This window comes from Mus caroli, unplaced genomic scaffold (genome assembly GCF_978045245.1).
Source record: "Mus caroli unplaced genomic scaffold, Mus_caroli_1 scaffold_7, whole genome shotgun sequence".
Lineage (NCBI taxonomy): Eukaryota > Metazoa > Chordata > Mammalia > Rodentia > Muridae > Mus > Mus caroli.
In genome coordinates, this window is record NW_028227262.1 from 60,394,959 (window position 1) to 60,411,773 (window position 16,815).

Below are 16,815 nucleotides of genomic sequence, written 5' to 3' on the forward strand. Positions count from 1 at the left end.
CTAGTAAGGATGGGTAAGCATGGAATGGCAGGCCAGTAATGAGAGATTCTATAAAAGAGGAAGATAAGTTGTTTTTTTTTTTTTTAAAGAATTGGGGGCTTGTCATATCATTGGAATTTGTAGGGGCCTAGGGGCTTATGGTGGACAGCTTTTCAAAGAACATATCCTATTATGGTGGCATAATATGCTTTTTTAGTATTTATTTATTTATTTATTTATTTTTGAGTCTCTAGCATATAGATGCAGTACCTTCCTGCATCTGAATGCTGCTCTGGGTACCACAGTGGCATCCAGCTTTGAGGGGAGCTCCAGCAGACAAGAGGCTGTGGATTCCTGTCTCAGAGGTCATACTAGCCCATCTCCCTAAGATACCCTTTAGCACGTTGGGGTATCTCTTGTACTATAAAGCCTGCAGATCCTCCTTTCTGAGCATCCTTCCTGATTTCCTCTCTGCCCTACACTAGGTTCTGTGTGGGATTATTGATGCTGTACATACAGCAGAAGTCACATCCTGCCCAGTAGCTGAGAACCAGATGGCTAGGACTGTAGGAACAGTAGCAGGCCTCTCACTGGAAGCACTCAGCCTGTCTCTGCCCACCTCGTCAGGTGGTAGCTACTGATTCATCCTACACCTCGATTTAACAGACCCCTCAGGTGACCTCATGTCAGGACAGAGCTCCAACTCCTAGACAAACTGCTAATCTGAAATCTGAGCTCTCCCACCTTTCCTGGGCATTACAAGCTTTGAACCAAGGGAGTGGTAATCCCTATATACTCTCCAGCCTTCGCAGTACTGCATCACCCACCAGGTCCTTTTTACCTGGAACATCCTCCCCGTACCTTTGCCAACTGCAGCCAAGTACGATTGATTCCCACTTTGATAAAAGCCCATAGCAGCCTGGGTGTTTGAAGGATTGAACCTCAGTGCTTTGGGAGAGGTTGATGCCAAATCAGGAAGAAATCAGAAAACAAGCTGGACAGTGGTGGCGCACGCCCTTAATCCCAGCACTTGGGAGGCAGAGGCAGGTGGATTTCTGAGTTCGAGGCCAGCCTGGTCTACAGAGTGAGTTCCAGGACAGCTAGGGCTACACAGAGAAAACCCAGCCTAGAAAAACCAAAAAGAAAAAAAAAAAAGAAAAGAAAAAAAAATCAGAAAACAGTCTCAGTTGTAACAAGTGGCCATACCGACACTTAGACACCTAGGTCACACTCTAGAAGGCCGGATTGGTCCTCAGAGCCACCAGTGACCCAAAGTTCCGCTTCGTTGCCTCAGCGTGGTAAACGCTGAAGGGTTAAGCCTAGGTGTGCAGGAGGCGTGGGCTCAGCCTTTTGAAAGCTGTGGGCGGGGAGCGGGGCGGGGCTTTATGGTGTGGGCGTGCCCAAATATTCTAGCCCTCCTTCCGCTCTAGATTGACGAGGACGTAGTGACGTCTGAGTCCTCCCGGCGCTTCCCGGGCATGGGCGGGTCACGTGGTCTAGTTTTCGCGCGAAAACCGGTGGCAGCTGGTGCGGTGGAGCTAGCGCAGACATGGCGGTGAGGAATGGGCTGATCCCGGGCGGGCGGTATTCAGCGATCCTGGCTAGCTTGGCCCGTATCTTCCTCTAGTGGCAGGCTTGAGTGCGGGGCTACCTGCACCAGTCTGGGACAGATCGTCTCTGCTCTCCTCATGTGTCCCTAGACCCGGGTTTCCACACACTTCTGGTGGTGAGGCTGCAGGAAATGGAACCCAGAGCCCCGCGCATGTAGGGAAAGCGGGCTACCACGTAGCTGCGAGCATCCCTGCTCTCTTGAGAGTCTCAGAGCTGGGCGGGGGAGGCGTATGCCTTTAATCCCAGCACTAGGGGGTTAGAGGCAAGCGGGTCTTTGAGCTTTACAGAGTGAGTTCCAGGGCAGCCAAACTGCACAGAGAAACCCTTCCTCAAAAGGAAAGAAAGTAGAAAGGGTCCCACTTAGTAACCCAGGCTGGGGTTGAACTCTGTAGTGCAGGTTAGCCTTGAACTTGGCGATCCTCAGGCTTCAGCCTCTAGGTATTTTGGATTTCATGCCTGTGACATCAGGCCCGGCTTTCCTACTCTTCTTCTTTTTTTTTTTTTTTTTTTTTTTGGTTTTTCGAGACAGGGTTTCTCTGTATAGCCCTGGCTATCCTGGAACTCACTTTGTAGACCAGGCTGGCCTCGCTCGGAAATCCGCCTGCCTCTGCCTCCCAAGTGCTGGGATTAAAGGCGTGCACCACCACCGCCTGGCTCTGCTTTCCTACTCTTACTGTTAGCGTTTTCGTAACTCATTAAAGGTTAAAGATTTGTTCTTTCCACCATTCACTTCTAGAATAGTGTTCCTTGATGCCTCTTTATCTTCACCTCTTGTTTCAGCACCCAGCATAATGTGGGGTTTGGGCTAAGTGGGGTGTGAAAATAGATTATAAACAGGTTATTAAAAAAAACTGCATAGCCCCTGAGGTTTTTCATAAGACAGACATGGACAGATCTGAGGGACTAATATGTCCCTGAGAACAATGCCTAATGTACAGGAGACAGACTGTGGGAAGGCCCCATGGTAACCAGGAGGCTGTCAGCCTGTGTCCCTCCAGTGTCTGATGGCAGACTTTTTCTCCTACAGGAGTCTTCTGAGTCTCTCTCGGCAGCATCTAGCCCTGCCCGTCAGCGGCGCCGGATCAGTGATCCCCTCACCTCCAGCCCAGGCCGCAGCTCCAGACGTGCTGACGCCCTGACCTCCAGCCCTGGCAGAGACCTCCCCCCATTTGAAGATGAGTCTGAGGGGCTGCTGGGCACCGAGGGGCCCATGGAGGAAGAAGAGGATGGAGAGGAACTCATTGGTGATGGCATGGAGAGGTAGGCTGTGGTTAGGTGGCTTAGCAGAAGGACCCCCCGTGTCTGGTGGCCTGGCCTTGGGGACCCATGAGTGTATGAGCCAACCTGGTGATCTTTGCCTTTGGTTGGGATGTGGAGGTTGTTCATCAGCCACTGGGAAGATGCAGTTAGCTCACTGTATACACCTCAGACTAGACCCTAAAGCCCAGGCAAGCCCCCGCCCAGGAGAAGGGGACCCATAGAGTCTGATCTGAAGAGCCCTGAAGGGTGGTGCCCACTTGGAAAGATGGTTCAGTCAGCAAACTCGCACCCAGCCTGCATCAGGCTCTGGGTCACAAGTGTTGTAAGCAGACATACAGAAGGTGACTGAGGCTGTTAGGAAACTGAGCTTTGCCAGGAGGTAGGGAGATCTCTAATTCAGCCTCACCGGTACCAGTTATGTGACCACGTAGGAGCCCTTTGGCACCTTGCTTTTGTACCTTTCCTTAGGGGATATCTGAGGGGTATGAGCCATCACTGGGCTGTCTGCACCATTTGGTTCTTTTCTTTACACACTGCAGGCTAGGTGTGAAGAGACTAGGTCTGCAATGAGTGTCCATGGACTGAAGGAGTTGATCATCCTGGGCTCAGCAGCAAGGGCTTCCCTGCAGAGTTGCTGGGGGACCAGGAGGGGGGAGCTAGGGGGGCTCCAGGGCCACCTCCTTTTCTTTAAAGTGAGAGACACTTTAGAGATGTCTGAGGACTATCTGACTTAGGGTTTGTATGGAAAGAAACTAAGTTTTATATTATAAGCCTTCAGTGCAAAGACGGTCTGTGCAAGCTTTCTGCAAGCCATTCTCTTCTGCCTGTTGATCCCAGTTTTAATCATATTACCAGAACTGGAATCTTGGTGTTCATCCTTTTGTGCCAACATTTTACTCTGGTGTTTTCAAAGTTCAGTCTTTTGTTTGTTTGTTTTTCGACACAGGGTTTCTCTGTGTAGCCCTGGCTGTCCTGGAACTCACTCTGTAGACCAGGCTGGCCTTGAACTCAGAACCACCCCACCCCCGCCTCTGCCTCCCAAGTGCTGGGATTAAAGTCATGTATTGAGTGTTTTACCACATGCATGACTATGCCTGTAGAGACCAGAAGAGGGCGTCAGACCCCATGGTTGTGAGCTACCTTATGGGTGCCTACAACCGAGCCCAGGTTTTCTGCAAGAGCAGCTGGGTCATTTTTTAAAAAGTCTTTTTTTTTTTAAATATTTCATTACATTGCTCATTGTGTGTTTGTGTATGGGTGCACATGCCATAGCACACGTGTGTAAGTTCAAGGACAGCTTTCTGGAGTTTGACCAACCCCAGACTGTGGCCTGTTCCGCTGTAGACTAACTAAAATCTCACCGAGTGCGTGCGTTTCAGGTGGACTGAGATCCTTTAAGGGTCAGAACACACTTTCCTCAGAAACCACTACATTCCACGTAGGACTAGTCTGCACTTCTACCTGCTTTGCCTCTGGTGTTTTGAAACTGGTTGCTCTGAGAGGGTAGTTCGAGAACATTGGCCAGTCACCCTGAAGAAGGGAGAACTCTGGGGTCTGTTTCTCTGTTAGGTGCCCCCTCCTGTGGGGAGGCCATGTGGCGATGAGGAAAGAGCTTGCAGCCTGTAGCACTGCATCTGCCCCTTGTGTCCTGATGATCGACTATAAAATCACATCACCCTTCAAAGATGAAAGGGCATCGCTTTGAGGGGACTCTGGGACTCACACCATAGGGAACCTGGGACTGGCTCTCTGTTAGATGGTTCTTCCTTTCAAAGACCTAACAAGTGGTCATCTGGAAAGAAACTGCTCAAGCAGTTGAGCCAGTGGGTGTGAGCCTTTCAGGCAGCCAGTCTGGCTGGGTTGTGTTCAGTTGGGGGAAAGGCATAGACAGATAGGGAGGGTATGATCCCTGGACACCTGGAATCTGCTCTCTGACCTTGCTGGTGTCAAGGTCTTGGCTTCCTCTAATTCTGTGTTTTCTTCTTAAAATTGTAAAAACAAACAAAACTATTTGTTTATTTTATGTGCATTGGTATTTTGCCTACATGTGTATCTCTGTGAGGGTATCAGGTCCCCTGGAACTGGGGTGTGTATCTCTGTGAGGGTATCAGGTCCCCTGGAACTGGGGTGTGTATCTCTGTGAGGGTATCAGGTCCCCTGGAACTGGGGTTGCACACAGTTGTCAGCTACCATAGGAGTACTGGGGATTGAACCCAGGTCTTCCTGAAGAGTACCTGTCGCTCTTCACTGAGCCTTGTCTCCAGCCCTTAACTCCTTTTCTTACTGGGAGTTAGGAGCTCTTTGGAGATTTCCCCATATTTAAAAACAAAAAACAACAAAAAACTTGTATATACTGGAGTGTCTGGTGTGTATGCGCATGAGTGTATAGGTGCCCGCAGAAGTGAGAAGAAAGTGTCAAATCCCCTGCCTGACTTTGGAGTTCTACAGGTTGGTTTATGGGCTGCCTGATCTGAGTGCTGGGAACTCAGGTCGCACTGAGCCTTCTCTCCAGCCCAGCCCCCTCAGTTGTAAATACACAGCAAAGTGTCATCTCTGTTTTTCGTGTGTGTGGCTCAGTGGTGTTCATCTGCACCATTCCACCAGAACTTTTTTTTTATCGTCTCAAAACTTAAATCTTTCCCCCAAAACGCTACCTCCCCGTCTCCATTTGGCTGTCCTTCTGGGTCTCTGGCCCCCATGGGAGTGGTATGGCCTTATCCATTGGTGTAATGTCAAGATTGATCCGTGCAGTTTCACCTCCTATAGTCCCCTTCTGTTTTAAGGTTGAGTGATAATTTATAGTATAGGTTTATCCATTGACCACCCTGGGATAATACCACTAAGTTTGGTTCTCACTATGTAGCCTTGACTGGCCTCAAACTCTCAGATCTGCCTGGCAGTCTTCCGGCACTACTACACCTGGTTAAATTGTTTTGTTGTTGTTGTTTTCATTTAAAACGTTATTTTATATATGTGGGTGCATCTGTGGGTATGTACATTTGAGAGTGCGGGTGCCCAGTATGGGTGCTGGAAATTGAATTCTCATACTCTGCAAGAGCAGTCTGTGAGCTAGGCACAGTGGCCCCCACATACACAGCTTTAATCCCAGCACTTGGGAGGCAGAGACAGGAAGATCTCTTGAGTTCCAGAATGGCCAGAGCTACACAGAGAAATCCTGTGTCAAAAAAGAAAGAGTATTAGTACAATGCTGTCAAGCACTGAAGCATCTCTAGCCCCATACGTGTTCACACTGTTGAGGGCAGACTTGGGTTAGCCAGTCAGTACCTTGCATTTCCCCTGGGGTCCTGGAATTCTAGAGATTTTGCACGTTTGTTAGCCAAAGAGCATGTTCTATTGCATTTATTAGGTTTTCATAGTTTCTGTTCTGTGTCATGATTCCCCCATTTCCTCCCTGACAGTGACAGTTTCATGCTTTCTAGTGTCTGATGAAAATGGTGCCATTTGAAGATTGTAAAAATGACCTTGTTTTGATACTTGTTTGGTAATTTTCTCAAGACTGGGAGACTGCATCTAGGGAAAGCATTGGCCGCATCCATCATATACCACCAGCAGGTGGCGCTGTGGATGTGGGGCTTGCTCTCCACTCAGATTCACATGGCTGTGTACCTCATGCATGCAGACAGACTCCCTTTTCCATCCTGGGGGCTTGGACCTCCTTGATGGAGTCCCTAAATCATATTCTTCAAACTTTCAACTTCCTGTTTGCAGCTGTCCAGCAAGGACTTTGTAAGCCCGTGGAGCAGACCTAATTCTCAAGTGGGTTGTTTGGGGACTCATTGTCCACTGTTGGTCTCTTGCAGAGACTACCGTCCCATTCCGGAGCTCGATGTCTACGAGGCAGAGGGATTGGCCCTGGATGATGAAGATGTGGAGGAGCTGACAGCCAGTCAGAGAGAGGCAGCTGAGCGGACCATGAGGCAGCGGGACCGTGAGGCTGGCAGAGGCCTGGGACGCATGCGCCGGGGGCTGCTATATGGTATGTGTGGTGGACATCCCAGAGGTGCCACTTGTACGTCCAAAGCCTCGGGAGTGGGGAAGACGTGGGCGGCAAGTGTTGTGCAGAGGATGCTGGGAGAGACTTGCTCACAGGGGTGCTTTGCTACCCAAGACAGTAGCGAGGAAGATGAGGAGCGGCCTGCCCGTAAGCGCCGCCACGTAGAACGCGCCACAGAGGATGGCGAGGAGGATGAAGAGATGATCGAGAGTATTGAGAACCTGGAGGACCTCAAGGGCCACTCAGTGCGCGAGTGGGTGAGCATGGCAGGGCCCAGGCTGGAGATCCACCACCGCTTCAAGAACTTCCTGCGCACCCACGTGGACAGCCATGGCCACAACGTCTTCAAGGAGCGCATCAGTGATATGTGCAAAGGTATGGTCCTGAGAGGCTGGGCCGAGGCTCAGTGGTGCAGCGTCTATCTTGAGTGAGGTCCTGGATCCGTCTCAGCACTGGTGGGTGAAGGTGGCCTGGCTTCTGTATCCTGCTGGCTTTGTGTGCCACACTGAACTCAGAATGCACAGGACCATTGGGTGACAAGGACTGAACCTGAGGACCCCAAGGTCTCCTGTATCTGCACCAGAGCTAGGCTGTTTGGGGACATGCTTAAAAATGTATTACGACCCTGTTTTGGTTTTTGGAGGGTTTGGTTGGTTAGTTTTTGCAGAATCAGGTTGAGCCTAGGGCCTAGCACATTCTAAGCCAGTGTTCTCCCACTGGGCCACTCTCCAGCCTGTGCATTTTAACTTTGATGCAAAAAATGGCAGTCTTTCTATGTGACAGCATTGGCTTTACAGGATATGACAGCGTGGGGCTGTGGCAACCCCTCCAGCAATGGCTGTAGTTCTGTAGCTTCTCTATGGCCTGGGGCACACTGCTCTGTAGCCCGAGGGCTCTATTCCTCCTGGAAATGACATCCTCAGAGATTTGCATGCTGTTAATGTTACCGCTTGGGTCTCCATTGCACAGCCACAGAGCGGGCCTAGGGTGCACACTGGACTTTCTGGCCCTCTTAGGTTTGGTTTGGGTAGAGAGGGCTTTGGCCAGCAGGGTTCTAAGATGTTAGCTACTTTCATGACCCCAGCTATGTCATCAGTCTCACCCTCTATCCTCCTTAGAGAACCGTGAGAGTTTGGTGGTAAATTATGAAGACCTGGCAGCCCGGGAGCACGTGTTGGCATACTTCCTGCCGGAAGCACCGGCTGAGTTGCTGCAGATCTTTGACGAGGCTGCCCTGGAGGTCGTGCTGGCCATGTACCCTAAATATGACCGTATCACCAACCACATCCATGTGCGCATCTCCCACCTGCCTCTGGTGGAGGAGCTGCGTTCACTGAGGTGAGCAGGGGGAGAGAGTGGGGTCTCCGTTGCCCAGAGAGCGGTGGAGGAAGTAGCCCCATAGCCTCTGGTGTGCCTGTCACCTCCCAACACAGGCAGTTGCACCTGAACCAGCTGATCCGTACCAGTGGCGTGGTGACCAGCTGCACCGGAGTCCTGCCCCAGCTCAGCATGGTCAAGTACAACTGTAGCAAGTGCAACTTTGTACTGGGGCCTTTCTGCCAGTCCCAGAACCAGGAGGTGAAGCCTGGCTCCTGCCCTGAGTGCCAGTCTGCTGGGCCCTTTGAGATCAACATGGAGGAGGTGAGTAACCCAGACCTGCCACGCCATCTTGAGTGTGCAAGAAAGACCTAGCCCATCTACAGGGCCAGAAGACTTTAAGGCAGTTAAACATGGCAGCATGAACTAGATTGGCCTCATGCCTTCAAGAATTCAGTATATTTGAAACGAGGTGATCCTGTTTGGTGTGTCCACATTTGTGACCTCTAGAGAGATGGGCAAGCAGGGCCCTCTTATTCCTGCCCACCCCAATAGAGCGCTCCTTGCCCATCACATGGGAATCTGGACCATCTGTTAACTTATCTGGTGGGCCTGACTGGCTCCTGGTACCTTTTGTGGGTGTTTCCAGGGTTATAACCACCTTGGATCCTGTAGAGCCCTGCTTTGAAGACTCATGTACCCCTGGACTCTGAAATCCTGGGTACAGTATGCATGCCTGTGCTTGTCTTCATCTGCAGCTGCCCCTCCCCTCCCCCACCCCCTCGTAATGCCTGGCTTCAGGAGTGTTAGCACTCTTGATGCTTTCTGTGGTTCTGAGCTGTCTACTTTAGAGCTGCCTGGCCAGGAAGTTGCCTATGACAGTGTTCAAGTCCAGGTCTGCTTTAACCCGGGTGACCCGGCACCATTTAGTTGTGCCCTCTCCTTCCGTTGCAGCCCCACCTTAGCTGTGTCTCAAACTTAGACTCTGGCCCCGGGACACTGAGCTGTACTGTGCGGGGATTAGCAAGAGGGGTCAAGTATGTGCTGGCCTTGCTGGCTGCCCAGTGTGTTCCTTGGGTCTTAGTCTTGATGATGTTTTGGGAGAGAGGTTCCGAGGCTCTCTTCTCATGGAAAAAACGGGTATGTGGAGGCTTGATTGTCTAAGGTCTCCTGGGCAGCACTGGTCCTAAGGATCAGGCAAGTGTATAGATGTGATTGTATGATTCTTTTATTGGGACAGGGGCTTACTATATAGCCATGACTAGCCTCAAGTTGACAGACATCTATGTAACTTTACCTCTGGAGCTCTGGACTTAAAGGTGTACACTACCATGACCTGAGAGTGTGCTCTTTTAGCTGCTGTGTCTCGTGGATCAGTCAGCTCTGGGTGCCTGTCCAAACCCCTGGTATCAATGACTTGAAGACAAGTTGATTTATGGCTTGGTTTTAGACTCATCAGTTGACCCTGTGGCTTTGTGCCTGTGTGTGGTGCAGCAGGCTGCTCATCTCACTTCAGAGACACAGAAGAGAACAGAGACTGGCCAGTGTCCTATAGTCCCCTTCAAGGGCATACCTCTGTGACCTAAGGCCTCCCACAAGGCTTCATTGCCTCTCATACATGGACTGAAGAATTAGTGCCCCACAAATAGGCCATGGGGGACATTTGCAGCCCAGACTGTAGTATGTTGTCTCTTTTTTGGATTGTAAACGAACTAGTGGGACTCTCTACCATTTGGCCTTGCTCTGCCGCTTGTGGGTGCTGCTATAGATGCCGCACCCACATCTACAGCTTGACCCTCATAAGGTCAGTCATGCTTAAAGCTCAGCATCCCCTTCTGCCAACGGTGGACACACTAAAATCTAGGCTCTGGGGCCTAGCAGATACTGGAGCCTGGGGCGGGGAGGAAGACATTGTCTAGGGATGGTGGCAGGCGAAGAGACTTTCTGAGTCATTGTTGGCCTGCCCTTTGGTCTCTGTGGCTTTCGTGGCCTGCATTAAGGTCAGAGCACATGAGAAAGCTGTGCTTTGAGGAGAGTGGTTGGCTGTGTAGGAACCATGATCTTTGTCTTGTGCAGACCATCTATCAGAACTACCAACGTATCCGCATCCAGGAGAGTCCCGGCAAGGTGGCGGCTGGCCGACTGCCCCGTTCCAAGGATGCCATTCTCCTCGCTGATCTGGTGGACAGCTGCAAGCCAGGGGACGAGATAGTGAGTGACTGTTAGAAACTGGTAGTATCTGCTGTGGCCAGTGGAGCTAGGGTCCGTGTCCATGGGTGCGCTCAGCCTGGCACCAGCTCTTGAGTCAGAAGGAGAGCTTTTTTCCTGCTGGTTGGAGCGGCGGGTGTTGCTCCATCTTGCTGTGATAGTACAGGAGGAAAAGTTTAACTTGGGTCAGTGCCAGAGAGGCCTTAGTTCATGGTCTTTGGGCCTGTGGCTGTGGAGGTAGCCGCACATCTCATGGAGCTAGAGAGCAGAGAGAACTGGGAGATGTGTCAGGGTCTAGAGAGTTCCTTCTCAAGGGCACAACGTAAGTGACTTCACTAACACTTTGTAGTTGTGCCAAGATGAGAATGAAACCTTCAGTGAATAGCTCCTTCCTCTGCCCCTTGCGCTCCCTCCCATGCAAAGCACCGTGGGACAAAGCTCGTGTTTCTGAGCTTGCTGGGCTCTTCATCTTGTTTGCAGTGTGGGGAGCGTGGGGTGGAGCCAGGGAAAGCAGCATGGATGTGGGCCCTACGATAGCTCAGGACCTCAGGTTGCACCCTCTGACTTGTGACCGCCCTTTCCCAGGAGCTGACCGGCATTTACCACAATAACTATGACGGCTCGCTTAACACCGCCAACGGCTTTCCAGTCTTTGCCACTATCATCTTGGCCAACCATGTTGCCAAGAAGGACAACAAAGTCGCTGTGGGGGAGCTCACCGATGAGGACGTGAAGATGGTCACCGGTCTCTCCAAGGATCAGCAAATTGGAGAAAAGGCAGGTGGCTGGGATCCAGGGACCAGGCCCCCTACCTGCTGGGCGGGGCCTCAAAATATGGGTCTTGGTGGCAGGCTCTGAAAGTCTAGGATCAAAGGTTCCCTGAGGCAAGGGCCTCTGTGACATGCCAGAAGATGTTGTGTACCAGAAGGGCAAAGGTTCAGCCTATGGCATGTGGTACCAAGCCGTGCCAGCCTGATGGTCGTCCTGGAAACTGAGTGTCTGGGGCTAGGACTGTGGCTTCTGGGATAACAGTCACAGCACTGTCCTCTGCCCCAGGCCATAGCTGTCAGTCATAGCTGCCAGTCTTGCTGCTTTGAGCCTCTCCGTGAGATTTTATTTGTGGCTCTATCAGCTCTAAGGGAAACGCCTGTTGTGGTTTCCTTGCTATATCAAGACCATGACTGGGCTGGAGAGATGGCTCAGCGGTTAAGAGCACTGACTGCTCTTCCAGGGGTCCTGGGTTCAATTCCCAGCAACCACATGGTGGCTCACAACCATCTGTAATGGGATCCAGTATCTTCTTCTGGTGTGTCTGAAGACAACGACAGTGTACTCATATATATAAATTAAATCTTAAAGGTAAAAAAAAAAAAAAAAAAAAAAAGACCACGACCAAAAGTAGCTTGGGGAGGAAAGAGTTTATTTGGCTTCATGCCCTGATGGTAGTCGGTCATTGAGAGAAGGTAGGAACTTAAATTTCTTACCTGCCTGTTAGGTTCAGTCTCATGATTTTCCCTCTGTCCCTCAGATCTTTGCCAGCATTGCACCCTCCATCTATGGGCATGAAGACATCAAGAGAGGCCTGGCTCTGGCCCTGTTTGGAGGAGAGCCCAAGAATCCAGGTGAGCCCCACCCCCCTTGCCAGCTCTCACTGAGCGGATTAAGCATAAGAGTTAACAAGAGGCTGCAGGGAGCGTGGACTTGCTCACCCTGGTCCACTCTGATGGGCTGTCTCTGCTGCTTGGCTGTGGTCTGGTCTCAAGTTATAACCTTGCCACCTCTCTGATGTGCAGGGCACTCTCAGGGTTTTCTGATATGTGTGCTGTTTTGCTTGTGTCCCAAAGCTCCATAGCATATTCCTCTGGACTCAGCTTACTGGGGTCCTGGGGATGGGCACCCTCTCTTTGCTGAGGAACAGGTTTGAGTTGGAGGGATCTAGCCTGTCCTCTGGCCCTCCTCCTGCAGGTGGAAAGCACAAGGTTCGAGGTGACATTAATGTGCTCTTGTGTGGGGACCCTGGCACAGCAAAGTCCCAATTCCTCAAATACATCGAGAAAGTGTCTAGCCGTGCCATCTTCACCACTGGCCAGGGTGCGTCAGCCGTGGGTCTCACCGCATACGTTCAGCGGCATCCCGTCAGCAGAGAGTGGACCTTAGAGGCGGGAGCCCTGGTTCTGGCTGACCGGGGGGTGTGTCTCATTGACGAATTTGACAAGGTGGGTATCTGGACTCTGGGGCTGAGCTCTCTGTGGTGGGAGGGCTTTATTAGAGAGTATTAAGGCCTCCTGGGATGCCCTGTGTTGTGTAGATGAATGACCAGGACAGAACCAGCATCCACGAGGCCATGGAACAGCAAAGCATCTCCATCTCCAAGGCTGGCATCGTTACCTCGCTGCAAGCCCGCTGCACTGTCATAGCTGCTGCCAACCCCATAGGTATGCCTGCTGTAGTACAGGCCTGGGAATGGCAGCACACACAGCCCCATCCAACGTGACCTACCAGAGGGGGTCAGAGGAAGGACGTGGGAACCCAGGGTGATTGTCCATCTGTTCCTTATACCACCTTTGGGTGCTTTGATTCTTTGTCCAGGTGGGGCTGGAACTGCACCCATGCCCAGCCAGTAGGTGACTAACACCTAGGGGCCCATTTATCTTATTAGAGTAGAACTTTGCTTTGGAGCAGCTCTGGTTTTAATGGAATGAGGCATAATATCTCCAATCTCTTCCCTTTCCTCCACCCCCCACTCTGCCCTAGAGGCACCCTGGTCCTAGAAAAGGATCCAGAGCCCTGGAGGGATGGGTGGGCGGGTGGATATGGGGGTGGGTGGGTGGGTGGTTGGATGGATGGATGGATAGACTGAGAACTTGCCTCTTCATCTTTCAGGAGGCCGCTATGACCCTTCACTGACCTTCTCAGAGAATGTAGACCTCACAGAGCCCATCATTTCCCGCTTTGATGTCTTGTGTGTGGTGAGGGACACTGTTGATCCAGTTCAGGTACATTCCCATATCCCTGGTGCCACCTGTAGGTTCTGGGCCATTGCCTGCTGTGCTGGGTGGACATGTCTTCATACCCAGGTGCCATCCTGACCTTTTAGGGCTTCTCCAGGTCCTCCCTGGCTGCCTATTCAGTCTAGTCACAGACTATACCCTGTACTATATCCCTTCCTCTAGCTCTGCCCTCTGACCCAAGACTGCCGTTGTCTAGGATGGCTGCTTATTTGCCTGCCAGTTAAAAGAATAAATTACACGGCACCTGTCCTCCATGGGGACCCACAAAAGCTCTGCTTTGTGGCCAGCACATGTTCTACATCCACCCTGCACCTGCTGGGGGTGGGGGTGGGGGATAGCTGCTGTGCACTGCCCCTGCCAGCCCTGCACCTGCTGGGGGGGGGGGGGGAGGATAGCTGTTGTGCATTGCCCCAGCCAGCTCTGCAGCTGCTGTCTTCATGTTAAATGAACCCATTGCCTCTTCTCCCAAGAGGTGACCTCAGGCTTTGAATGTGCTCTTTCTGCTGGAGTGTCCTTTCTTTTCCCCCACAGATGCCTCTTAGACTCTCCTGTGGTGAGAGGCTTCTGGACCATTCGATTCGCCGTGGTTCCATTTTTTTTTTTTTTTTTTTTTTTTTAATCACTGGGTTTCCCTTAATTTACCATAATTCCTGGATTCAAGTCTTGTCTCTGCTCCTGAGTAGCTGGGCTTGTCACCGGTGCACGGCTGTCTCCTACCCCCTCTAAGCCTAGCACTACTTACTCTGCACGCTCATGAGCCTGCCTAGCCTCAGTCAAGTGTGGTAGTCACTTTCCTTGCTGTGTAGCTTTTCCTGCCTTCCTACCCACACCCTTATTGGGCTCTCCTGATTTCTTGTCCTAGGATGAGATGCTGGCCCGCTTTGTGGTTGGCAGCCACGTCAGACACCACCCCAGCAACAAGAAGGATGAAGGGCTGACTAACGGTGGCCCCTTGGAGCCGGCCATGCCCAACACATACGGCGTGGAGCCCCTGCCTCAGGAGGTGCTGAAGAAGTATATCATTTATGCCAAGGAGAGGGTCCACCCGAAGCTCAACCAGATGGACCAGGATAAAGTGGCCAGGATGTACAGTGACCTGAGGAAGGAGTCCATGGTGAGCCAGTGGGACCCTCACTGGTGCCAGACACGGTGGGGTCAGAATAGGCAGTATTAAATGGCTTGGCACCACTCTGGTGAGTGTCTGCCTTGCGTGGGCATGGTACCTTCCCCAGCACTGGGAAGAAAAAAAATGGCATTCCATATCTTAACCATTGAGTTACAGATGAACTTTAACTGTGTGCAAGAGTGTTGTCTTAGTTAGGGCTTTGCTGCTGTGGACAGACACCATGACCAAGGCAAGTCTTATAAAAACAGCATTTAATTGGGGCTGGCTTACAGGTTAGAGGTTCAGTCCATTATCATCAAGGTGGGAGCATGGCAGCATCCAGGCAGTCATGGTGCAGGAGGAGCTGAGAGTTCTATGTCATCCAAAGGCTGCTAGTGGAAGACTGACTTCCAGGCAACTAGGGTGAGGATCTTAAGCCCACACCCACAGAGGCACACCTACTCCAACCAGGTCACACCTCCAAATGGTGCCACTCCCTGGCCCAAGAATATACAAACCATCACAAGTGTCATAGGTTTTGATTGCTAAAGTTCTATATTAGCTGGTTTGGTACCAGATTGCAAGGCCAGCCGCTGGCTATCTTACAACACCTCACCAAGAAGCCAGCTGGACTTTTTTCGTTTGTAGGGGTTTGCTTTTGTCCTTTCTGTTTTAACATTATCCACCGTCTTGGTTCACACAGAAACGATGGCTTCACTCTTATTGTTCTAGATCACATAACCCTCCATGTAAGCTAGACGCAGGTGTAGCCGACTGGAGGGATACAAGCTAAGAGCAGAATAGGCAGTGGTGCCAGTGGCAGCCACACAGGCCAGGTTTTTGCACCTGGCATTGGAGCTGAGCATGGCTGGAGATACTGCTCCATTGGCCAACTTGGCTCTGGCTGCCTGGTATTTGCCTCTGGTCCCTTCTGCCCCCTCCTCTGAGGAAAGCAACAACATTGTTCTCTGCAGGCAACGGGCAGCATTCCCATCACGGTGCGCCACATTGAGTCCATGATCCGCATGGCCGAGGCCCATGCACGCATGCACCTGCGGGACTATGTGATGGAAGACGATGTCAACATGGCCATCCGCGTGATGATGGAGAGCTTCATTGACACCCAGAAGTTCAGCGTCATGCGGAGTATGCGCAAGGTGGGTGTGTATGTCTGTGGCCTGGAGCCTTGGTGAGCTGTGGCCCCTTAAGCCATGAAGGTGGCTTGACAAGGCTGGCAAGTGAGCTTCTGACCTCTGTCCTCTTCTCACAGACTTTTGCCCGGTATCTCTCCTTCCGGCGAGATAACAATGATCTGCTGCTCTTCATACTGAAGCAGTTGGTGGCTGAGCAGGTGACATATCAACGCAACCGCTTTGGGGCCCAGCAGGACACCATTGAAATACCTGAGAAGGATCTGATGGACAAGGTATGCAAGAGCAGGGTGGGGCAGGGCGGGGCAGGGCAGGGCTTGTTGCTCTGGGGAGCTCTTGGCCATTCGGGGTGTACCATCAGTAACAGGCTTGAGCTAGCAATAGGCAAAGGGAAACAGGTACCAGCAGCCTTGTCCGAGTACCTGTGGCTGGTGAAGCTCAGGTCTGGAGCTCTGAACCAACACAGCCCTTCCATAGGTGAGGGCTGGCATCTTCTCCTGCTAATGTTCTGATGCTGTTCTTTCTCCAGGCCAGGCAGATCAATATCCACAACCTCTCTGCCTTCTACGACAGCGACCTCTTCAAATTTAACAAGTTCAGCCGTGACCTGAAACGCAAACTGATCCTACAGCAGTTCTGAGACCAGCACAGGGGTCTCTATGTCTGAATGAGGCTCGGTCACCACGCTGAGCCTACGTCACTTCCCACTTCCACCGGGGCTTGGTGCCCTGTAGGGGTGGGAGGATGGCTTAATGCAGACCTTTACCCGTTAGCCCCTAGGCCAAGGCTATAGCGTTAAGTGGCTATTTATTCTTCTGCCCCCCTCTAGAGCACTCTTCTTGGCCAGACCCTCTGTCCAAGGCTCTTTAGAAGGCTGGGGTTGTGTTCAGGTGACAGACTTTATCAAAACTATTGCTGTTTTGGCATGCATAGTGTTTCTGGACTGTTTGTTTCCCTTTTAGACAAAGAGCAACTTAGAGGTATTTGCAAACTTTTCCAGAACATTCTCAAAGCCTGTGATGGAGGAGCACAAGACCCTGTCTGCTGAGGGCCCATGCTCCTCTTACGGGTTTCTTCCCACCTAGCCAGTGCCTTCATTCGCTTGTTGTACAGTTTCTTGTAGTTTATTTTTTAATAGAGTTGAATAAAACCTAAATA

The 16,815-nt window shown here is 51.5% G+C and overlaps 1 protein-coding gene across 1 annotated transcript; it reads left to right on the forward strand.

The window, feature by feature from the left end:
- Positions 1–1,491: 1,491 nt before the first annotated feature.
- On the forward strand, positions 1,492–16,815 carry Mcm2 (minichromosome maintenance complex component 2). Its single transcript, XM_085840349.1, has 16 exons — positions 1,492–1,534; positions 2,618–2,850; positions 6,672–6,847; positions 6,980–7,240; positions 7,984–8,203; positions 8,299–8,506; positions 10,259–10,393; positions 10,976–11,167; positions 11,919–12,012; positions 12,356–12,606; positions 12,699–12,825; positions 13,274–13,386; positions 14,264–14,515; positions 15,481–15,663; positions 15,777–15,932; positions 16,187–16,815. The coding sequence occupies exons 1-16, from the start codon at positions 1,529–1,531 to the stop codon at positions 16,295–16,297; spliced, it is 2,718 nt and encodes a 905-aa protein (XP_085696475.1). The 5' UTR covers positions 1,492–1,528; the 3' UTR covers positions 16,298–16,815.